Source organism: Ranitomeya imitator, chromosome 2, assembly GCF_032444005.1.
Source record: "Ranitomeya imitator isolate aRanImi1 chromosome 2, aRanImi1.pri, whole genome shotgun sequence".
Classification (NCBI taxonomy): domain Eukaryota; kingdom Metazoa; phylum Chordata; class Amphibia; order Anura; family Dendrobatidae; genus Ranitomeya; species Ranitomeya imitator.
The window spans coordinates 241,594,592-241,617,562 of NC_091283.1; the positions used below are offsets into that span (position 1 = coordinate 241,594,592).

General features: G+C 44.7%; 1 protein-coding gene across 1 annotated transcript; it reads left to right on the forward strand.

Annotated features, from left to right (window-relative positions):
• Positions 1-116: 116 nt before the first annotated feature.
• LOC138662857 (gastrula zinc finger protein XlCGF17.1-like) lies at positions 117-12,869 on the forward strand. The gene is made up of 2 exons (XM_069748840.1): positions 117-352; positions 10,638-12,869. The coding sequence occupies exons 1-2, from the start codon at positions 232-234 to the stop codon at positions 11,402-11,404; spliced, it is 888 nt and encodes a 295-aa protein (XP_069604941.1). The 5' UTR covers positions 117-231; the 3' UTR covers positions 11,405-12,869.
• The last annotated feature ends 10,102 nt before the right edge of the window (positions 12,870-22,971 follow it).

Here is a 22,971-nt window from a genome sequence, read left to right on the forward strand (position 1 = left end):
GCATGTCTTACATTCGGTTCAGGGGTCAAGGCTTTTCTTCCTCTGGCAGCCATTTTTCAGTTTACTTTCTGTTGTGAGAGGACGTGCTTTTGAACTGGGCTTAGGAAGGCATCAGTCTTTCGACCTCTTGCTGCTCTTTGTTGCTCACACTTGCAGTCACACTTGGTGCTACATCTTACTGTACCTGGTCTACACCTGCATTTCTGGAGAAAGTACTGTATTACCAGTTATATGCTGTATGTCCAGATCTACAAAATAAACAAGTCTGGATTACACAATCCCTGGAGTGCATCATCTCTTCGGACGCTGAGCAGCATTGGTCCTGTCTGCCTGACATCGAAGAAATACGAAGGTACGACTCTTTCTCTCACAACACTTATTAATCAATCACACCTTCATTCGCTTCATGTGGGGACAGAACATATACTATGGAGCATCTTATGGGGGCCATCAACCTTTATGGAGCAGCATATGGGGCATATGGATGGGAGCAGCAAATTACAGAACGGTGGCGCAGGATGGGAGCAGCACATGACAGAATAGGGCAGCACATGAAAGAACGGGGGAGCAGGATGGCAGCAGCACATGACAGAACGGGGGCGCAGGATGGAAGCAGCACATGACAGAACGGGGGCGCAGGATGGGAGCAGCAGATGACAGAACGGGGGCACAGGATGGGAGCAGCACATGTCAGGATGGGGGTGCAGGATGGGAGCAGCACATGACAAAATGGGGGAGCAGGATGGGAGCAGCAAATGACAGAATGGGGGCGCAGGATGGCAGCAGCACATGTCAGAATGGAGGCACAGGATGGGAGCAGCACATGACAGGATGGGGGAGCAGGATGGGAGCAGCACATGACAGAACTGGGGCGTAGGATGGGAGCAGTATATGACAGAATGGGGTCTCAAGATGGGAGCAGCACATGACAGCATGGGGGCACAGGATGAGGCTGCACATGACAGGATGGGGGCGCAAGATTTTAGCAGCACATGACAAGATTAGGCGCAGGATGGAAGCAACCCATACCAGGATGGAGACCATATACCAATATAAATGCTCGCCACCCAGGCATAGAACGGGTTCAATAGCTAGTCTAGCTATAATATAAAGTGCTGAAGTGTAAGACCATATACAGACAAGCAATGATGAACCATGGAGACATAGAAGATGAAAAATATAGTCTTGCAGGAAATACCCTATGTATCGGTGTTATACAATATTCTTATAGGTAATAGTAACCGTAGATCTCAATAGAAAAGAAACCCAGGACAATGATTGTGAAAACAGTTGTCCTAGTTAAAAAAAAAATATATTGCACAATGCCCTACGATAATGGTCTCAATAGATCAAACATAACATCAGTTACATATAAGAGTTAATATTCCATATGGAAAAAACCTGCAAACCGTAAAAACCCAGGTTCACATACTTTCATAGACCCATGAAGAGGCCTATAAACATCAGTCTTTCAGATTCAAGCAAAACTTCTTAATCCATAGATAGGTATATGTACATTAGTCTCACAGACTCGTAGACTGTAAGCCATGTCCATGATGATATAGGACAAGAGCACGTCAGGTCTATCCCTCCAGATAGTGTCCTGTATCATCATGGGCAACCAACATAAAAAGATAAGTAGCAGTCTCTGATAATATATGAATACACTCCTGATAAACCTCTTGTGGGAGGAGAAACGAGTCAAGTTTGAGACTGATTGATACATGCCTATCTAGGGGCTCATGAGGCTTACAGATTATAAAGCAGTCATGGAGGCATAAGGCCGGCAATGATGGGCGTTGTGGGCAATAATAGCGGGTATCATGCCTCATTCCTCTCTTGGAACATACACAACATCTTCTCTGGGGGTTCTTTCTTGTTTCAGTTGCAATATAATGTCCCTCAATGAGTCTTCTGACATCTTCAGATTCTAAAAGATTGGCGGGGACAACATTTTCAAAAACAAGATTTTCAATCACCTTTTTCCCTTCACCATGACAGCACCGCACGTGAGAGATGGCATCCGCCCCCAGGAACAGGAAACCTGTAGCAGAGAATGGGGAGGCCCCTCTCTCCTCAGTTTTGGTTTCCTGTTCCTGCAGGTGGACGCCTGTCGCAGAGCTCCTACCTCCGGAGGGATCCCCCTCTGATGATTCCGGTCTGGAGGCCGAGGTCCGCGGGGGGGCCAGCCATACTCGGCGGCATTACGTGCGGTGCTGCCGGGTGAAGTCACTGCTAGGTCCGCGCCTTCCCCCCTCGCTGGACTCCCCCAGCGACCGCTCTGTGCAGGAGGCTGGTCTGGGGATAGGGGGCGTGTCCTTCACCGACGCTGGTGCCGAAGTGAAGGATGACTACTTCCGGTCGCGCAGGAAGTGACGTCACACGCCGAAGGAGCCTGTGTGCTGGACACTTCCAGGCGGAAGTTGTTCCAGAGGCGCGCACACCGCTCCTTCTATATAAGAAGAGCAACAAGAGGAATCGCTGGTCCTTCACTTCAAGCGGTTGCCTGCTAAGATGACCGAACCAGCAATGGATCCAGAGACACTGCTTATGCCTGCGCCCAGAATGTCTGAGGAGACTCAAGCTGCCGCGGTATCTGGGGTCCTGGAGGGGTGAGTGCCTTTGTAAGGGAAACCACACATGCTGACACCCTGTACACTGTTTTTTAGGGAAGGGAAGGAAAGCCATCTCCAAGCAAAAGAATAGGGTCTGTGCGCTATGTAGGGAAACTCTCCCTATGCTATACAATAAGATAATCTGCCCGCCCTGTATCGACAAAACGGTTGCGGAAGAATCTTCTTCCTTATTACAAAATATTAAAACAATTATACGGGAGGAAGTTAAATCTACGGTTAAAGAACAGCTGAAACATCATACAGCAAAGAGAACCCCCCCACCCCCAACAAGTGAACAAGGGTCGGACGTAAATTCAGGGGATGAGCCGGGGGCCTTAACCCCCTCTGATGCCTCGGATTTAGACTCCTCAGATGAGGAGTATGGCCACCCTTATTTTCAGTCAGAAGATATTGGAAAGCTCCTCAAACTTGTTAGAGCAACTATGAGGGTAGAAACCCCTAAGGAGCCGCGGACAATCCAAGACACCATGTTCAGTAACTTGGAGGAGAAAAAGCGAAAACATTTTCCCTTCCATGATATAGTCAATTTAATAATACGTGAGTGGAAAAAGCCTAATAAAAAGATTTCCATCCCTCAGGCCTTAAAACGCAAATACCCCTTTGATGAGGAGGTCTGTGAGAAGTGGGAAAAGGCTCCTAAGTTAGATGCAGCCATCGCCAGCACCTCTAAAGGGGTTGCGTTACCATTTGAGGACATGGGAGCCCTAAAAGACCCCCATCGACAAGAAGGCAGATGCCTTTCTAAAGTCGGCTTGGGAAGCAGCGACTAGGGTTGAGCGACTTTTACTTTTATAGGATCGGGTCGGGTTTCACGAAATCCGACTTTTTCAAAAGTCGGGTCGAGTTAAATCGGCCAATCCTATAAAGGGGTCGGGGTCGGCCGAAACACGAAACCCAATGCAGTGCATTGGGTTTCCAATGGTTCCCAGGGTCTGAAGGAGCGGAAACTCCTTCAGGCCCTGGGATCCATATTTAAGTGTAAAATAAAGAATTAAAATAAAAAATATTGCTATACTTACCCTCTGACGCGCCCCCTGGTACTAACCGGCAGCCTTCCTTCCTTAGAATCAGCGCGTGAAAGACCTTAGATGACGTTGCGGCTTGTGATTGGTCGCGCGACCGCCCATGTGACCGCTCACGCGACCAATCACAAGCCGCAACGTCACCGAAGGTCCTTCAAGCGCTGATTCTTAGGAAGGAAAACTGCCGGTTAGTACCAGGGCGCGTCAGAGGGTGAGTATAGCAATATTTTTTATTTTAATTCTTTATTTTACACTTAAATATGGATTCCGATACCGATTTCCGATATTGCAAACATATCGGAACTCTGTATTGGAATTCCGATACCAGATTCAGAAGATCGCCGACCTCATGGCCGACCCCACACAGGGGTCGGGTCGGGTTTCATGAAACCCGACTTTGCCAAAAGTCGGCGACTTCTGAAAATGGCCGACCCGTTTCGCTCAACCCTAGCAGCGACATGGTCATTTAAACCAGGGATTGCTGTCACTTGCACGGCACGTGCTATAGTCAAGTGGTTAGAAGAGTTAAGTGGCCAAATCAAAAACAAGTATCCGAGAGAAAGACTTCTGGAAGCATTGCCCTCTCTACAGGGCGCCGCGAGATTCCTGGCAGATGCCTCAATAGATTCTGTTAGAAGTGCCGCACGTGCATGTGCTTTATCCAATTCAGGACGTAAAGCATTGTGGCTGAAAAATTGGACGGCTGACTTCCAATGGAAGGTCAAACTCTGTGAGGTACCCTGTGAAGGGCAATACCTTTTTGGCAAGGCTCTAGACGAGATCCTTGAGAAGGCATCGGACAAGAAGAAGTGGTTTCCACCTCCTTCTTTTCCCAGGTGCCGATGGGAGACCGTTCGTTTGTCCTTTCGTGGATCTGGATATTGAGGGACCCGCGGCCGATCAGATGACCGGTCTAGTCGAGGCAGACCCTGGAGAGATCAAAAACAAAGGGGATTTCTTTTCAACAAGCCTCCCCCCGAGGCTGATCCCAAACATCAATGACGCCAGCATTCCGGTGGGGGGAAGACTCCGGTGGTTTGTCCACCACTGGGCAGCACTGCCGGCTTCTCAATGGGTAACCAATTTATTGTCAGAGGGTCTAAGACTCAAGTTCTCCAGCCTTCCACCAAATCGTGTAAAAATGACCCAATTGGCGGGAAAAAATCAGGCCACAATAGAGAGAGAAATTTATCTCATGCAAAAGGAGGTATTAGTAAAAGTACCTCATCAAGAAATAGGAAAAGGATTCTACAGCACCTTATTTCTAACGCCAAAACCAGACGGCTCACTGAGAGTGATATTCAACCTAAAGGCCCTAAACCATTCAAATAGACAAATTCAAAATGGAGACCCTAAAAACGGCAGTAAAAGTACTCAACCCAAACTGTTAAATGGCAGTGATTGATCTTACAGATGCTTACTACCATGTGCCAATCGCTGTCCAACACCAACAATACCTGAGATTAGTGGTAAACCTTGCAAAAACCCCCGTCCATCTACAGTATCAATGTCTTCCCTTTGGGGTAGCCATAGCGCCCCGTATATTTACAAAAATTATTTCCGAAGTGGCATCCTTCATCAGGAAAGAAGACATAATGCTGGTACCTTATTTGGACGATTTTTTGGTAATAGCGAACAACAAAGAAAATTGCGAGAAAACAGTTGCAAGAGTACTGGAGGTACTGACCAGATTAGGATGGATGATAAACCTGAAAAAATCAAGACATCCCAACACAGACTCAAGAATTCCTCAGAATCTTATTAGATTCAGTCAAGCAGGAGTGTGTCCTCCCACAGAGGAAAATTCAATCTATTCAACAGAAGGTAAAACTGTTCCAGCTACAACGGACTATCTAAGGAATGCAATGTCGCTCTTAGGAGTCCTAACGGCAACAATTCCAGCAACACGGTGGGCACAAAGCCACACACGAGAGTTACAATGGCAGATACTAGCCGAACAAGTGAGGAATCCATACAATCTGAATCAGAAAATTCTTCTCCAAAGGTTCAGGACTCACTAGAATGGTGGCTTGAAACAGAAAATTTAAGCAACGCAGTGCCGTGGTCAGTACAGGATCCAGTAGTTGTTACTACCGATGCGAGTCCATGGGGATGGGGAGCACACTTAGAGGATCAGGTCCTACAGGGTCAATGGGGGGGCCCAATTACAACAGCGTCCTCCAATCTAAAGGAATTGTCTGCGGTAAGGCTAGCACTTCATATAGGAGAAAGGATTCAAGGAAGACATGTTGTGGTGTTGTCCGACAACAACACAACGATAGCCTATATAAATCGCCAAGGGGGCACAAAATCACCATCCCTTATGGCAGAAGCCAAAGAACTTTTTGTATGGGCCGAAAACAACCTTTCACTAACCGGAATATACTTAAAAGGGTCAGAGAATCAAGTAGCTGACTTCTTAAGCCGTCACACATTACATCAAGGGGAGTGGTCCCTGAATCAGCGAGTGTTTGGGAAAATATGTGCCAGCTGGGGTGTACCAGAGATGGACTTGTTCGCCACAAGAGAAAATCGGAAGGTGAAGAAGTTCTATTCTCTGAACCAAAGAGAACACCCGGAGGGAGTAGACGCGTTTCTATATCGGTGGAACTTCCATCTAGCATACGCATTTCCCCCAATACCATTAATCCCGACAGTCCTCAGGAAAATTCGGGAAGACAAGGCACGAGTGATCCTTATAGCTCCCTTTTGGCCGAAAAGGGCATGGTTCACGTGGCTCAGACACATGTCTATCTCGGACCCATGGATCTTTCCGGATACCCCGGATCTCCTACACCAGGGACCAGTTCAACATCCCCAAGTACACAGGCTACATCTCACCGCCTGGAACTTGAGAGGGGGCTTCTGTTAGCAAAAGGATTCTCAAACCCTTTGGTGACCACATTGCTCGCCAGCAGGAAAAAGGTCACCTCAAAGAAATACCAAAAAATCTGGCAAAAATTCCTAGAATTCTCGGGGCGACAATTGTCCGAAACAAGTCAGGAAGTCCCGGTAAAAGAAATTCTTGAATTTCTCCAAAAAGGGTTGGGAAGGGGACTATCTACTAGCAACTTAAAAGTGCAAGTCTCCGCCCTGGGTGCGCTGTTTGATCATAAACTTGCTGACCACCCTTGGGTCTATAGGTTCATCCGTGCCTCCTTTACATCCAGACCCTCAAAATTATTACCTAAGGTGGCTCCCTGGGATCTAAATTTAAAATTTAGTTTTAAATGCTCTAACCGTCTCCCCCTTTGATCCTCTTTGATTCTATTTCAATAAAATCCTTGACCCTAAAAACAGTCCTCCTGGTTGCCTTAACTTCAGCCCGTCGTACCTGCGAGCTGCAAGCTATGTCGGTGAACCCCCCTTACACTACCTTCCAGGATGACAAAGTGGTTATCAAAACCGACCCGGCCTTCCAAAGGTCAACTCAAAATTTCATAGGGACCAGGAAATTATTCTGCCCTCATTCTGTCCGCAACCAAAATCCCAGGGAGAGCAAACCTTCCATTGTCTCAATGTCAGACGCTGCCTGCTTCAATACATAGAGGCCACAAAATCTTGGCGTCTGTCATCAGCCCTTTTTGTCACCTTCCAGGGGACAAACGGGGAAAAAAGGCCTCAAAGGCAACTATTGCACGGTGGTTGCGTACGGCTATTTCACTTTCTTATTCCTCTTCTGGCCAAGTTCCCCACAGGGTGTTAAGGCCCACTCCACGCATGCTATTGCCACATCCTGGGCGGAAAGGGCAAACGCCTCGGTGGAACAGATTTGTAAGGCGGCAGTATGGTCTTCACCCTCTACCTTCTTCCGACATTATAGGCTAGACTTACATAGTAACATAGTTAGTAAGGCCGAAAAAAGACATTTGTCCATCCAGTTCAGCCTATATTCCATCATAATAAATCCCCAGATCTACGTCCTTCTACAGAACCTGTAGAACTTCGAACTTGTCTTTCGGGAGAAAGGTATTATCTGCTGTTGTCCCACCCTAGGAGTCTTCTATTTTCTCCTCTCACGTGCGGTGCTGTCATGGTGAAGGGAAAAAATGATAATTACTTACGGGTAATTTGATTTTCCAGAACCATGACAGCACTGCATTAATTCCCGCCCTATCCTGGTGATGGTTGTGTGATTCACAAAAAAAACAAAAAAAAAAACTTATATCAGTAAATACATTTGTATATATATATATATATATATATATATATATATATATATATATATAGTATTTATATATATATATATATATATATATATACACAGTATATATATATATATATATTATAGAGAGAGAGAGAGATATCTGTATAGATAGAAACTAACGAAAGGTTATACAATGTAAATATAATACATAACTGTGTACTAACAAAGCGGTCATCTTCCATACTCTGAAACAAACTGAGGAGAGAGGGGCCGCCCCATTCTTATATCTGTGCTACAGGTTTCCTGTTCCTGGGGGCGGATGCCATCTCTCACGTGCGGTGCTCTCATGGTTCTGGAAAATCAAATTACCCGTAAGTAATTATCATTTTTCCTGATCAGGAAAGTATCTGCATTCCCGGCTTTTTTGTATGACACATACGAATTATATGAGGCCACCTGAAACAAATAAATGACTAACTTTTTATACCAGGTATATGATTTTTTTGATACCTGGTATGGCTGTAGAACGTGATCTGCAAGGTCTGCACCCCTCATGTATTTGTTGTAGTCAATGACAGACACAGGTTTTGGAGTAGTGGATCCCTGTTGGTCTGCAGTGGCCCTTGTGGCATCTGTGTGGATCGAGCTCAGGATAAAAATATCTTTGTTATCCTTATACTTAAGGGCAAGCAGTTCTCCATTGTGTAAAGTCTGCTCCTTTCAGAACTTTTAGTTGACCAATGATTGTGGAAACCCCTGACGTTTTTTGCGAATGGTCTCTTAAGCCCCCATATTATGTCCAACCAGACATTTAAATAGGGGTATGCTGGTGTAGTACTTGTCAACATACAGATTGTAGCCTTTTTGTAAAAATGGAGTTATCTCCCAAACGTTTTTTCCAGATGTCCCCAGATAAGTAGGGCATTCTGGTGGGTTCAGTTGCTATCTTTCCTTCATAAATTCGAAAAGCTCATGTGTATCTTGTTAAACTGTCGCACTTTTTATAGAGCTTTATTCTGAACCTTGCCCTGTTAGAAGGAATAAATTGCTTGAGGTGCAGTCTTCCTTTGAATTTTACAAGGGACGCATCAATGGAAATGTTTTCTGTTGGGGTGTAAAGCTTTAAGAATTTTTCTGTCAAGTCTTCTATGATGGGTCTGATTTTTAATAGTCTGTCATGTTCTGGAGCATTTCTAAGCAGGCATTGACTCTTGTTAAAATGCCGAAATCTAATGAGCATTTCATAACGGGTCCTAGGAAGAACAGCAGAAAACATTGGGGTGGCTTGAACAGGGCAGTTGGACCAATAGGACCGAATGCTCATTTTTTTTTTAACAAGCCCCATAGCGAATGTAAGTCCTAAAAATGTAATAGGATCATGGATTCTGGCTGATGAATTGGGACGCATATAAATTTATTTGTAGGACAGTATGCCCTAGCAAGCTAATAGAAAACTCTGAAGTGACCAAGTTATTAGGGAGACAATTGAGAAAGGCCTACTTCTTTAGCCTAACCCTAACTTTAGAATAAACTCTAACTTTAGCCTAACAGTAACCCTAACTATAGCACTAACCCTAACCTGCCTTTTCTGTTTTTTTTACTCTATAACAAGATCGCTGACTGACACAGCTGTTGCCAGCAGCACTTCTAACACTGTTTCTCCTCTAATCTCTCACTGACAGGAGATCTGAGGAGAAACAGCGTTTTTATCAGGCAGATCGCCCGGGAAAGTTGGTTGCTACAACAAACTTTCCTAGTGATTTGTCTCATTGGCTGGTGTGACACGGACTTCATCAGGACCTGAACCAATCAGGTCTCAATGAGGTCGAGGGTCACAGGAACTGTTGTGCTCCGGAATCCCCTCGTTATAAGGTACGTGGGGGTCCCGATGAGCACAAAGCTGCCGACCGTAGACAAACGGTAGATAAATGCCGGCGCTAGCAGGGCTTTGTGCAGAGCCAACGTTTATCTACGGTTGGTGGTCACAAGCGGTTAAGTTAGGGGTACCATAATTTCTGTCCAGGCCTATTTCATGAGTTTTATTTTTTTTTTTTTTAAATCTGTGGAAACCTGGTTGAAAAGCAATGTCTGTCTTTAATTTGTTAAATTTCATAGATCTCTTATTTATTACTTTTGTCAGATTCAAGTTATTTCTGTGACCATTGTGGTTTTTTCTGTCATTAAACGAGGGGTACCAACAATTTTGACCAAGTGTGTAGGAGGAGTGAATATTTTGACTCCACAGCCATTTTCCGGAAATTAAGACTTAGTGGATGTTGGAGAGTGAAAATTATACATTTGCCATTTTAGTACCCAGCACAGATTGTTCTCCAGGAGACACACACCGCAAATTAAGTGGATTCTTCTCACTATATAATATTGCTAAATACAGGGATCCTAAATGTTGTTTGAGCACACTGCAAGACTCAGAAGTGAGAGCGGATTTTGCTGGATTGGTTTATAGAAACTTTGTTGCTTTTCAATAGCATTTGAGCCACTAATAGTGTGGAAACCTCTGTTTTTCCATTGACAGATGATGGACCTGAGGGGGGACTTGTTTTTTGTGAGATGAGAATTGGTATTATTTTTGCCTACATAACATTGATTGGTTTCTTTTTATTCGATATATGGAAGGCAGAATGAACAAACAGTTGAACACCACACACTACTGGTTCATCCAACAAGGTTTTCTATTAGACTGTGATCAGTCATTGTCTTGGTAAATAAAGTTGTTGTACATAGCTTGCCATTTGTATGGACAGTTTAAGCAGAAATGTTCAATTATATAAAACTCAAGGATTTTGTGTTAAAAATTTTTTTTTATCTTAGCAGATGACTGTACCAGGAGATCAGAGGGACATTTGACATCTTCAATGTTTAAATCTGATGATCTTGAGATCCTACAAGTTACAACTGAAGTGATTGCTGTTTCTCCAGATATATCATCAATTCACACCAAAGATCTGTCATCTGATCCTATGAAACAGGTCCCATCTTCTGATTCATTACTGACTGCTAAGGAAAATCAAAGTCACAAAAGAGGCAACAAAAAACAAACTGCTCCTAAAGCAAAGAAGTCATTTTCATGTTCAGAATGTGGGAAATGTTTTAACCAGAAAGGGAATCTTGTTAGTCACCAGAGAAGCCACACAGGGGAGAAGCCTTTTTCCTGTTCAGAATGTGGGAAATGTTTTACGCAAACATTGCATCTTGTTAGTCACCAGAGAACCCACACAGGGGAGAAGCCTTTTTCATGTTCAGAATGTGGGAAACGTTTTAACCAGAAAGGGAGTCTTGTTAGTCACCAGAAAACCCACACGGGAAAGAAGCCTTTTTCGTGTTCAGAATGTGGGAAATGTTTTAACCAGAAAAGAAATCTTGTTAGTCACCAGAGAATCCACACAGGGGAGAATCCTTTTTCCTGTTCAGAATGTGGGAAATGTTTTATCCAAAAATCAGATTTGGTTAGGCACCATAGAACTCACACAGGGGAGAAGCCTTTTTGCTGTTCAGATTGTGGGAAATGTTTTAAATGGAAAGTGCTTCTTGTTAGACATCAGAGCAGTCACACAGAGGAGAAACCTTTTTCATTTTCTTAATGTGGGAAATATTTTAATTGAAAATCAACTGTTAATAAACATCAGAGACATCACATAGGGAAGAAGCCTTTTTTATGTTCATAATGTTGGAATAGTTTGAACCAAAATTGAATCTTCTTAAATGGGTTATCTCTTGTCATTCCTCGTGTATGCTGACAAAAGGGTAAAACTAAACTTTATTAATTCCAAATGTAAAACTATACCGATAATTCACCCCCTGAAGGTTAGTCAGTAGGTGACTAATAGAAAAACATGTACCTCACATTTCATTATATAGGGTGAGGTGACGTATACACACTCACTTTCCAAGCCTCTCATTTCTACTTGTTTCATCATCCTCACCAAAGGCGACTCATCAGGAAACTATTTAATATTGACCTATATTCAAGCGAGACTAGACAAAAAAAAACTAGTCATGTATCATGTTATCCGAAACAGTCAGAAAACTAGCCACATATTGGCAGATCCCAGACCTCAAGCTATATACTTCATAAGTTTATAAGCCACTGCAGTGTCCGGAATAGATAGTATGTGAAAATACAGTACAGTATAATTCTTGTGTTTTTTTCTCCTATAGGGACTGCCCCAGTTTGGTATTGTAACAGCTGTTAATTAGTAGTGCAGACAAATTGTCCTGGACTAAACTCAGTTTTCAGACGGCCCAATATGTACCACTCATTGAAAACTTACCTGCTCCAAAGATCAATAGCAGCTTCTAACTAATGGCCATGCTGCGGTCTGTCAAGGAATGCAATATCGTTAGAAAGGCTAGGGATGTGTGCAATCATAAGACATGAGAAGGACAGGACAGCAGCCATTTTACATCATAGCTCCATTACGAGGGACACGAATCTATCATTCGTAAGAAAACAACCTAGGGGTTTTCAGCCTCGGTTGCAAGAATACAGATATGCTCCATTGACCATCATTGAACCATGGATACGTTTGGAAAAGCCAGGTTGTGATCCTCAGATCAACTGGCCTTGTACCTTGTATGGACTCAATGGACTGTCTTCTTCCTACGCTTGTCGTTACCTCTTGTCTGTGTGCGTGCCACAGGTGGAGTAACCGACGCTGGAATATGAAGCCAAGTTGTGATCCTCGTATCAACTGGCCTAGTATGGACTGGCATCTTCCTATGCTTGTCGTTACCTCCTCTGTGTGCATACCATAGGTGATGTAGCGACCCTGGAAGATCTGTAGTCACAGCTGCTATTTTCCCGGTGAGTCAGCGGAAGAGCGAGACTCTGTAATGTTCAACATCTTGGGTACTGTGCTGTGACTGTTCTGTGTTATCTGCCTATTTTGTGGTACAATAAAGCATTGCCACACTGTTTTACTCTCACCCTGTGTTGCCTGAGTAGCGTTTTGCCCATGTTTAAAGGAGAGCAGGAGTTTGGTGAGATGATCCCTGGTTCATGCCTTTTCGGCTAGCGGGCGGCGCTCATAGCAATCCAGCAGTGACAACCATAGACTTCTGCTGGAGACCTCTGGTTGTCATGCCAACCCATCGGTGACCCTCCGATCATGTGACGGGTCACTGATGAGCGGGATTTCCGGTGCACTTGCTGACATGTGCCAGAAAAGATGTGATTCAGCGCTGGAGCCAACATCAAAGGGAGAGGGTCATACATCTGCGTACATTTACGCCTGATGTCGGAAAGGAGTTAAAAGGGATTGTTTTAGGCTAGTTTCACAATAGCGTTCGGCAGGGCTGCGAATGAAAGCCTGCTAACTCTGTGAAGCCCCACCCACTGCCGCTCCTCTTCAGCTTCGCCTACGTCTGCATGCGTCCTGCATACCCTATCTTTAACATTTGGTACGCAGGCCATGCGGATGTATGCGGATGCTTCTGCATGCGTCGTTTTGAAGCTGCGCCGACCGCAACATATTGAGTTTGACGCAGGTCAGCGCAGCGTCAAGACGACCATGCGGAGGCATCCGCATACATCTGCATGGCCTGCGTACCCAATGTTAAAATTAGGGTATGTAGGATGCATGCAGATGTAGGCGGTGTCATGAATCCCACCGTGCTGCCACCAATATGTCACGAATCCCACCACTCTGTCACGGTTTATGGGGAAGATACCTTTATCATCCTCACCACTCACACCAATTTGTCATGAACCGGGCTTGTTTGGTTGCCCCTTGTTCCTTCTGAAGGGGATTTATCTATTTCATACTTCCCAGTTCCGCTTTGAAACTTTTCAGCTCTCTTGGCACACCCCATAACATCAGGTCAGTCAGGGTACTGCATCTAGGGTAATTAGTCACCAGAAGGGCTGCCTGCTATGTATTGGCTATTGGGCACGCTGCAGCGAGGGCGATATAACTACTCCTACACATGCGGGAACAATAATTATCAATGATATGCCCTCGTCGTGACATCACTTAGTGGGCTGAGTTATGACATGCACTCTTTACGTTTTGGCTTCACCAAACAAAGACATTCCTGGGGGAAGGGAGGGGGGAATGAGTGCCTTGAATTCCAATGTGCTGCCACCAGAGAAGAGAAGGGGGGTCAAACATGCAGCGGGTGTCTGTTCTCTGTTCTTGGATGTGGTAGAGCTCAGTGCGCAATAATAGACAATCCACTACCTCATGTTCCTGACACCTCCCCCTTTTGGACTACTACGGAGGCAGGACCTCTCGGTACACCTCCATACGAATCTCAGCAGGTTCTCTCAAGCGGGACAACCCAGGATTCCCTTACCAACCAAGGGGTCCCCAGACTCGCCTGCTATACAGGAGCTCGAAGGGGAGAACCCCGTAGAGGCCTTCGGAACCTCACAGTAAGCGAATAGTAGGTGTGGGAGGTACTGCTCCCAGTCATGTCCTTGGGTCTCAACCAGCTTGCGTAGCATCTGTTTGAGGGTACCATTGAAACGCTCACACAAGCCATTTGTCTGTGGTTGATACGCACTCTATACCAGATGCTTCACCTGCATTTTCTTAGAGAGCCTCCATTAGGCGAGACATGAGTTGGGTCCCTTGATCGATAAGCATCTCCCTGGGAAATCCTACATGGGAAAAGATAGCCAACAGTGCATCCGCCACCTTATCTGCCCTAGTTGAGGACAGAGTCACTGCCTTTGGGTCCCGAGTAGCGTAGCCTACCACAGTGAGGACGCAATGCTTTCCAGAGCTGCTGGGGACGGCCAGCGGGCCCACAATGTCCACCACGATCCTCTGGAAAAGCTCCTCGATCACTGGCAAAGGGATCAGGGGAGCCTTAAGAGCAGGCCCCGCCTTCCCCACTCTTTGGCAGGTGATACAGGAGCGGCAGTCGTTTGTTACATCTGTCCCCATCTTGGGCCAATAGAAGTGTTGAGACAGCCGGGCCTTAGTTTTGCTGATCCTCAAGTGTCCAGCGAGCGTGATCTCGTGGGCAATCCAGGTGAGAATAATGAGTATCAATGCCGCCGTCGCTACAAAGCCTCCCAAACGCACAGAACAAAGTATGCTGCCACCAGCTCCGATTTTCAAAGTATTGACGGGTCCGGAGGGAACTCAAATCTGTAGCGTAATTCACCTCAGAGGACGCGACAGTTTGTTTAGAACATGAAGAGACAAGCTAGTAATTTTATATTTTACTCCATAAAAAGGTAGGCAGTGTTTACAAGGTATAAAAAGATATTATAAAGAAGACAAAATCATCTCTACAATACAATTACAAATACACAGGGCTTATAATTGAAAGAAGAACACTTACATTTCATTCAGATCATTTCATCTTTCGATTGGCCGTGTGCAAAGGAGAGGGGTCACATCTAGATGCGTACCACACATCTAGACAGCAGCTAGACCCTGGACACCAAACTTGAGAAGACTCCTTTCTTCACTACTTGTTTCCTAGCCTAAAACCCAGGCACTCCCCCTGTGGTGACATCACTTAGGGGCTGAAACCTCCCCTTAGAGCTATGGTAACTGTTTTTATGCATAACTGTGTGAACCTCACATACGTATGACACCATGCTCTTAATGTTCCCCACGTCAGGGGCGTTCTTTTAAGTGTAAACTCCGCACTTTGCCCTCATTACGTTTAGCTGCTAGCGCTTTCAGTGAGTGATAGATCTATCGATGGACATCCGGAATATCTAATTCTTATAGTTCTAGCCCGGATTGGTGCCACTATATATCACATTAATAGAACAAAGAATCTTAAAGAAAGCACCAGTTTTGGCCAGTGTTCGATGGGAGGGGGGAATGAGGAGTCTAAGGAGAATTGTCTGCCCAGCATAGAGCTATAAAAATTCTTTTGGGGGGGGGAAATGAGGGGTTTTGGATTCCGACACACAAGCAGCTGACAGAGTGAGAAGGGGTGGCGTCGGGATGGCCCACAGCGTGTCTGGAAAGCCATGTAACCTTTTGAAACTAAACTCAACATGACATTTTTACATTATGGTGACAGGCCCATTGGTTCCCTGGCAGCCGGTACTGTCTGCAGGCTTTATCAGAGGCCAGCAGAAAAGTGTCGAAGTTCCCGTCCTTTTCCATCACAGGAAAGTGCTCTGGCTAGGGTTTAGGGATCTGAGTGCTGTTAGGTCCACGGTTCCACATGGTAGATGGTACTGACCCAAGTTGGGCCATCTGCAGTTCATTATCCCTCCAAGCTTGGGCCTCCTGCTCAGCTCTCTCTGCCTCTTGGAATTGCAGGACCAGCTGCAGACGTCTGTGTCATCTGCGGAGCATTGTTGCAGAGCCAGCTGCAGGCGGGGGTCCAATCCGCCCTGGTTGCTGGTAGGGCCGGCATTCTGTGGTTGGACCTCTGCCAAAGAACCATTTTCGCTTGGGCCGGCTTCTGCATCCGCTGGACTCTGAGCGATTTCCCGTTGCACAAGAGCCATGACCAGTTGGCTTTTGTTTTTGCCCATGGCGTCAATCTGCATCAACCTGCAGAGGGCAATAAGAGTGTCCTTTAGGGCAGGGGTCCCCAACTCCAGTCCTCAAGGCCCACCAGCAGGTCATGTTTTCAGGATTTCCTTAGTATTGCCCAGGTGATAATTGCATTACCTGTGCAAAACAAAGGAAAACCTGAAAACATGATCTGTTGGTGGGCCTTGAGGACTGGAGTTGGGGAACACTGCTTTAGGGTGCCAAGGAAATGCATGGTAAAAATGAAGTAGCAAGTTTTTGAAGGTCTTACCTCCTAATTTTGATCCATTTTGGTCATAAATATTTTATAATTTTCATTTGCAAGAATAGTTATCATTGACTGGTTGCTCAATGGCGCATCATATTGCAGTTTTAAATGTTTGTTTAGTGTTATCGTCATGCATATTCCTTGTTATATATGGTATGTTATGCCGTTTACCGATCAGATTAGTTACATTTACGCGAAAAGCTGAACTGCTACACTGCTACTAAGTACTGATACATGTACAATGTACATAATTGTGTAATGCATATTTTACTGTAATAGAATGCTTACTGCCATTCTGTGTTTTTTTAATTATAAATAGTATATACAGTTAAAGATATGATGACAAACTGAGTGGTTAGTTTGTGTACAATATTGTGGAAAATGAGAAACATGGAATAATTAACATGCCTTGGATAAGTGGTAAATCTAATTCTAATGTCAACATATTTTACATGGCGAATCCTTATGCCAAAATGAACAAATTTGAGGGGTAAGACTTACTAATTTGCAAAGTTCATTTTTCCTTGTTTTTCCTTGGCACTCTAGTGTCCTTGTTATGCTGCTTATACCAGCCTTCTCCACTTGCAGCCATCGTTACCAAAAAAAAGATAGGATAGAAAAACAAAGAGAAGGGTAGGGGGTAATCGCAAGTACACACTATTGTCTCAGGACTAGTAAACACTGAGCTTGTTCTCCAAAACTTATTTGTGCAGATTCCTCTCCAGAACTGTGCAAGTTTTTAGTTTTAGTTTATTTTTTAGTGAAAGGAATGATTGCTCAAACCCAGTCACTAATGCTCTATTATCCCACCGCTGCCACCAATATGTCAGGAATCCCATCGTGCTGACACCAATATGTCACGAATCCCACCGGATATGTCGGGGATCCCACCACTCTGTCACGGTTCACGGGGAAGATACCTTTATCATTCCCACCACTCACACCAATTTGTCATGAATCGGGGTTGTATGGTAGCCCCTGGTTCCTTCTGTAGGGGATTTATCTATATCCCACTTACCAGTTCCGCTGTGAAACTTGCAGCTCTCTGGCACCCCTTACCTTCAGGTCAGTCAAGGTGCTGCACCTAGGATAATTAGTCACCAGAAGGGCTGCCTGCTAAGTACTGGCTATTGGGCACTCTGCAACGAGGGTGATATAACTACTCCCACACAGACGGGAACAATAATTATCAATGCCGCCGGTCGCTGCAAAGAAGCCCAATTGCACAGGACAAGGTATGCTGCCACCAGCTCCAATTTTCCAAAGATTAACGGGGCCGGAGCCAACAGAAATCAGTAGCGTAATTCACTTCAGAGGATGCGACCGTTCATTTAGAGCATGGAGAGACAAGCTAGTAATTGTATATTTGACTCCAAATAAAAAGGTACAGTCATGGCCAAAGTATTCACACCCCTGCAATTCTGTCAGATAATACTGTTTCTTCCTGAAAATGATTGCCAACACAAATTGTTTGGTATTATTATCTTCATTTAATTTGTCTTAAATGAAAAAAACACAAAAAGAATTGTCCTGAAGCCAAATTGGATATAATTTCACACCAAACATAAAAAAGGGGGTGGACAAAGGTATTGGCACCCTTTGAAAAATCATGTGATGCTTCTCTAATTTGTGTAATTAACAGCACCTGTAACTTACCTGTGGCACCCAACATGTGTTGGCAATAACTAAATCACACTTGCAGCCAGTTGACATGGATTAATGTTGACTCAACCTTTGTCCTGTGTCCTTGTGTGTACCACATTGAGCATGGAGAAAAGAAAGAAGACCAAAGAACTGTCTGAGGACTTGAGAAACCAAATTGTGAGGAAGCATGAGCAATCTCAAGTCTACAAGTCCATCTCCAAAGACCTGAATGTTCCTGTGTCTACCGTGTGCAGTGTCATCAAGAAGTTTAAAGCCCATGGCACTGTGGCTAACCTCCCTAGATGTGGATGGAAAAGAAAAATTGACAAGAGATTTCAACGCAAGATTGTGCGTATGTTGGATAAAGAACCTCGACTAACATCCAAATAAGTTCAAGCTGCCCTGCAGTCCGAGGGTACAACAGTGTCAACCCGTACTATCTGTCGGCATCTGAATGAAAATGGACTGTATGGTAGGAGACCCAAAAAGACCCCACTTCTTACCCCGAGACATGAAAAAACAAGGCTGGAGTTTGCCAAAACTTACCTGAAAAAGCCTAAAACGTTTTGGAAGAATGTTCTCTGGTCAGATGAGACAAAAGTAGAGCTTTTTGGGCAAAGGCATCAACATAGAGTTTACAGGAGAAAAAAAGAGGCATTCAAAGAAAAGAACACGGTCCCTACAGTCAAACATGGCGGTGGTTCCCTGATGTTTTGGGGTTGCTTTGCTGCCTCTGGCACTGGACTGCTTGACCGTGTGCATGGCATTATGAAGTCTGAAGATTACCAACAAATGTTTCAGCATAATGTAGGGCCCAGTGTGAGAAAGCTGGGTCTCCCTCAGAGGTCATGGGTCTTCCAGCAGGACAATGACCCACAACACACTTCAAAAAGCATTAGAAAATGGTTTGAGAGAAAGCACTGGAGACTTCTAAGGTGGCCAGCAATGAGTCCAGACCTGAATCCCATAGAACACCTGTGGAGAGATCTAAAAATGGCAGTTTGGAGAAGGCACCCTTCAAATATCAGGGACCTGGAGCAGTTTGCCAAAGAAGAATGGTCTAAAATTCCAGCAGAGCATTGTAAGAAACTCATTGATGGTTACCGGAAGCTGAGGGTGCCAATACTTTTGTCTGGCCCATTTTTGGAGTTTTGTGTGAAATGATCAATGTTTTGCTTTTTGCTTCATTCTCTTGTGTGCTTTTTCATTTAAGACAAATTAAATGAAGATAATAATACCAAATAATTTGTGATTGCAATCATTTTCAGGAAGAAACTGAGTATTATCTGACAGAATTGCAGGAGTGTCAATACTTTTGGCCATGACTGTAGGCAGTGTTTACAAAGTATAAAAAGATATAAGAAAGACAAATCATATGTTGAATGCAATTACAAATAAAAAAAGAATTAAAGTTGGAAAAGAACAGTTAAATTTCTCTCATATCACTTCAGATCATGGCAAACCATGTGCTATGGAGGATACACACATCTAGATGCATAAGGGCAGCTGGCAGAGCTGCTGTTAGCTCGCTTCCTGGGCCAAGACTCACAACCCAGCAGGGGTAAGATATGCCATCTCGTCGTGACATCACTGAGTGAGCTGAGTTATGACGTGCACTCCTCTTTCTACTCTTTACATTTTGGCTTCACCAAAGACATTCCTTGGGGAAGCGAAGGGGGAACGAGTGGCATCAATTCCAATGTGCTGCCAGCAGAGAAGAGAAGGGGGGTCAAACATGCAGCGGGTGTCTGTTCTCTGTTCTTGGATGTAGCAGGGCTCAGAGTGCGCTATATTATAAAATCTACTACCTCATGTTCCTGACAGGCGGAGCTGAAGGAAGAGGTGAGTCAGGTGGCGGAGGAAGAAGGCTTTCAACTGCAGCCCTGCCGAACACATGTCTGAAACCAGCCTTACAGAGATAGAAGTGGTAATCAATCATGTATACATACATATATGTGTGTGTAGCCCCCCCCACTCCACATGCAAAGCATCGTATAATAAACATCTAATATATATTGTGAACCATGTATGTGTGTGTGTGTATATATATATATATATATATATATATATATATAATATGTCTGTGTGTGGCAAAATATGTACAGGTCTATGTGTGACCAGCAATAGTTTAACATCTGTCCTGAGATTGCAGGTCTCACAAAGGTCACAACATATGTATCTGAGAAAGCAGTCTACTGTCTCCAAATCTCACCAGGTAGTCTGCTGGAAACCAGGAAGAAAGGGAAACATTTCACATCTCCTAGCTCTTTGAAGAGAGATGTCAATTATAGCCTGACACTATCTGTGAGAACTTATAGGCAAAGAGTGTTCAAAGGAAAATAATATATTCATTGGGGGAGCAGCCATGGTCCAATCAAAAACAAGCAAGTATAATATTTATCTGAGAGGCTGGACTTGAAATTTTACCTCCAGAATAACACTATAAATTAGGCTTGTACGAGTACAAAGTTGTTCACAGACTGAGGTCAGCCCAGCTGATGTGTTCCAGTCCATCCATTCCCCCCTCAGGGAGCCGAAAGCAGACTACAAAGTTAGCTATTTTCTGTAAGTTTTCTCCTGTTTATTTTTATAACTGTTTTGCATACTTGTGTCTTATTACCATATTTTTATACTTTTTTCTTTACTGTAAGCACTGTACTTTTTGTATAAAAGCATAAACCTTTAACAAGTTGAACCTTGTATGTTCTAAAGAATCCATAGCCTTAAACTGTGTGAGCCTTATGATTGGCAGATAGTAGTAGTAATATTTCCGGGACTCATCGCCCGTGTGTTCGGTGAGTGGTGGCAGCGTGTATGAGCTGGTGTGTGCCCTGGGTCGGTGTGTGATTTATGCTCCCATTACAGCATAGGACAAAGGCTGAAGGCTGGACCGAGAGAGGGAAGATAGATTAACCCTTGCAGGCGCAAACCCAAGTCACGTGCTGAGAGCGGGTACGTGACAAATTGGTGGCAGCCGGGAAGGGATCTGTGACGTATATAAATATCTAATAAATATATATCTATTTCATAGGCACATCTTCTTGACCACAACAGCTTACACTGCCTGTGTTGCCCATAGCAACCAATCACTCAGCATCTTTCATTTTACCTGAGCTGTTTGTAATAAGCTGAGCTATGATTGGTTGCTATGAGCAACAGTTTTCCTTGTATACAGTTGTGGTTACTGAGACCTATTATTCTTCTCATTTCTATGGTGTTATCGTCCTTCTGTAAAGCTGGAAATAACAATTTATTACCGTGCTGACACAGACCCCCCTCTGCCACAGACTGCAGGGGGCCCAGAATCAGGAACTTCTCTTTGTCTGGCAAGAAGCATCTCGTTAACTTCAACCACAGATTAAAGAAAGAAGCACAAAACGGATTTCTCCAACCCAGGAACCATTTTACTCGGTGTAAAGGTACCGTCACACTCAGCGACGCTGCAGCGATACCGACAACGATGTCGATCGCTGCAGCGTCGCTGTTTGGTCGCTGGAGAGCTGTCACACAGACAGCTCTCCAGCGACCAACGATCCCGAGGTCCCTAGTAACCAGGGTAAACATCGGGTTACTAAGCGCAGGGCCGCGCTTAGTAACCCGATGTTTACCCTGGTTACCAGCATAAAAGTAAAAAAAACAAACACTACATACTTACCTACCGCTGTCTGTCCTCGGCGCTCTGCTTCTCTGCTCTGGCTGTGAGCACAGCGGCCGGAAAGCAGAGCGGTGACGTCACCGCTCTGCTTTCCGGCTGACCGACGCTCACAGCCAGAGCAGAGAAGCAGAGCGCCGAGAACAGACAGCGGAAGGTAAGTATGTACTGTTTGTTTTTTTTACTTTTACGCTGGTAACCAGGGTAAACATCGGGTTACTAAGCGCGGCCCTGCACTTACTAACCCGATGTTTACCCTGGTTACCAGTGAAGACATCGCTGGATCGGTGTCACACACGCCGATCCAGCGATGTCTGCAGGGAGTCCAGCGACGAAATAAAGTTCTGGACTTTCCTCAGCGACCAACGATCTCCCAGCAGGGGCCTGATCGTTGGTCGCTGTCACACAGAACGATTTCCTTAACGATATCGTTGCTACGTCACAAAAAGCAACGATATCGTTAACGATATCGTCTAGTGTGACGGTACCTTAACAGCATCACCCTGACAATGCCGGGTTCACTGTATACCTATTTATACAGCTATAACTAATTCCGCTCTAAATGACTCTTATACAATGTCTAACTAATGTGATTACTGAAATGCTCTGTGCTGCGGGGACACCGTGTACAGATGGGAGAACCTGGAGATGACACACAGGTATATACTGTATACAGGGGAGGGGACACACAGGTGTATACTGTATGTAGGAGGAGATGACATGCAGGTATATACTGTATGTAGAAGGAGATGACATACAGGTATATACTATATACAGGAGGAGATGACACAGGTATATACTATATACAGGAGATGACACACAGGTACATACTGTATACAGGGGAGACGACACAGGTGTATACTGGAGGAGATCACACAGGTATATACTATATACAGAGGAGATGACACAGGTGTATACTGTATACAGGAGGAGATGGCATACAGGTATATACTATATACAGGGGAGAGGACACACATGTATATACTGTACACAGGGGAGATGACAAACAGGTATATACTATATACAGGGGAGAAGACACACAGGTATATTGCAGCGCCCCAGGGATCTGGTCGTTGCAGTAACGTTGCTCTGCCACTAAGGGGAGTGATGGTACGTCTGATGGCACTA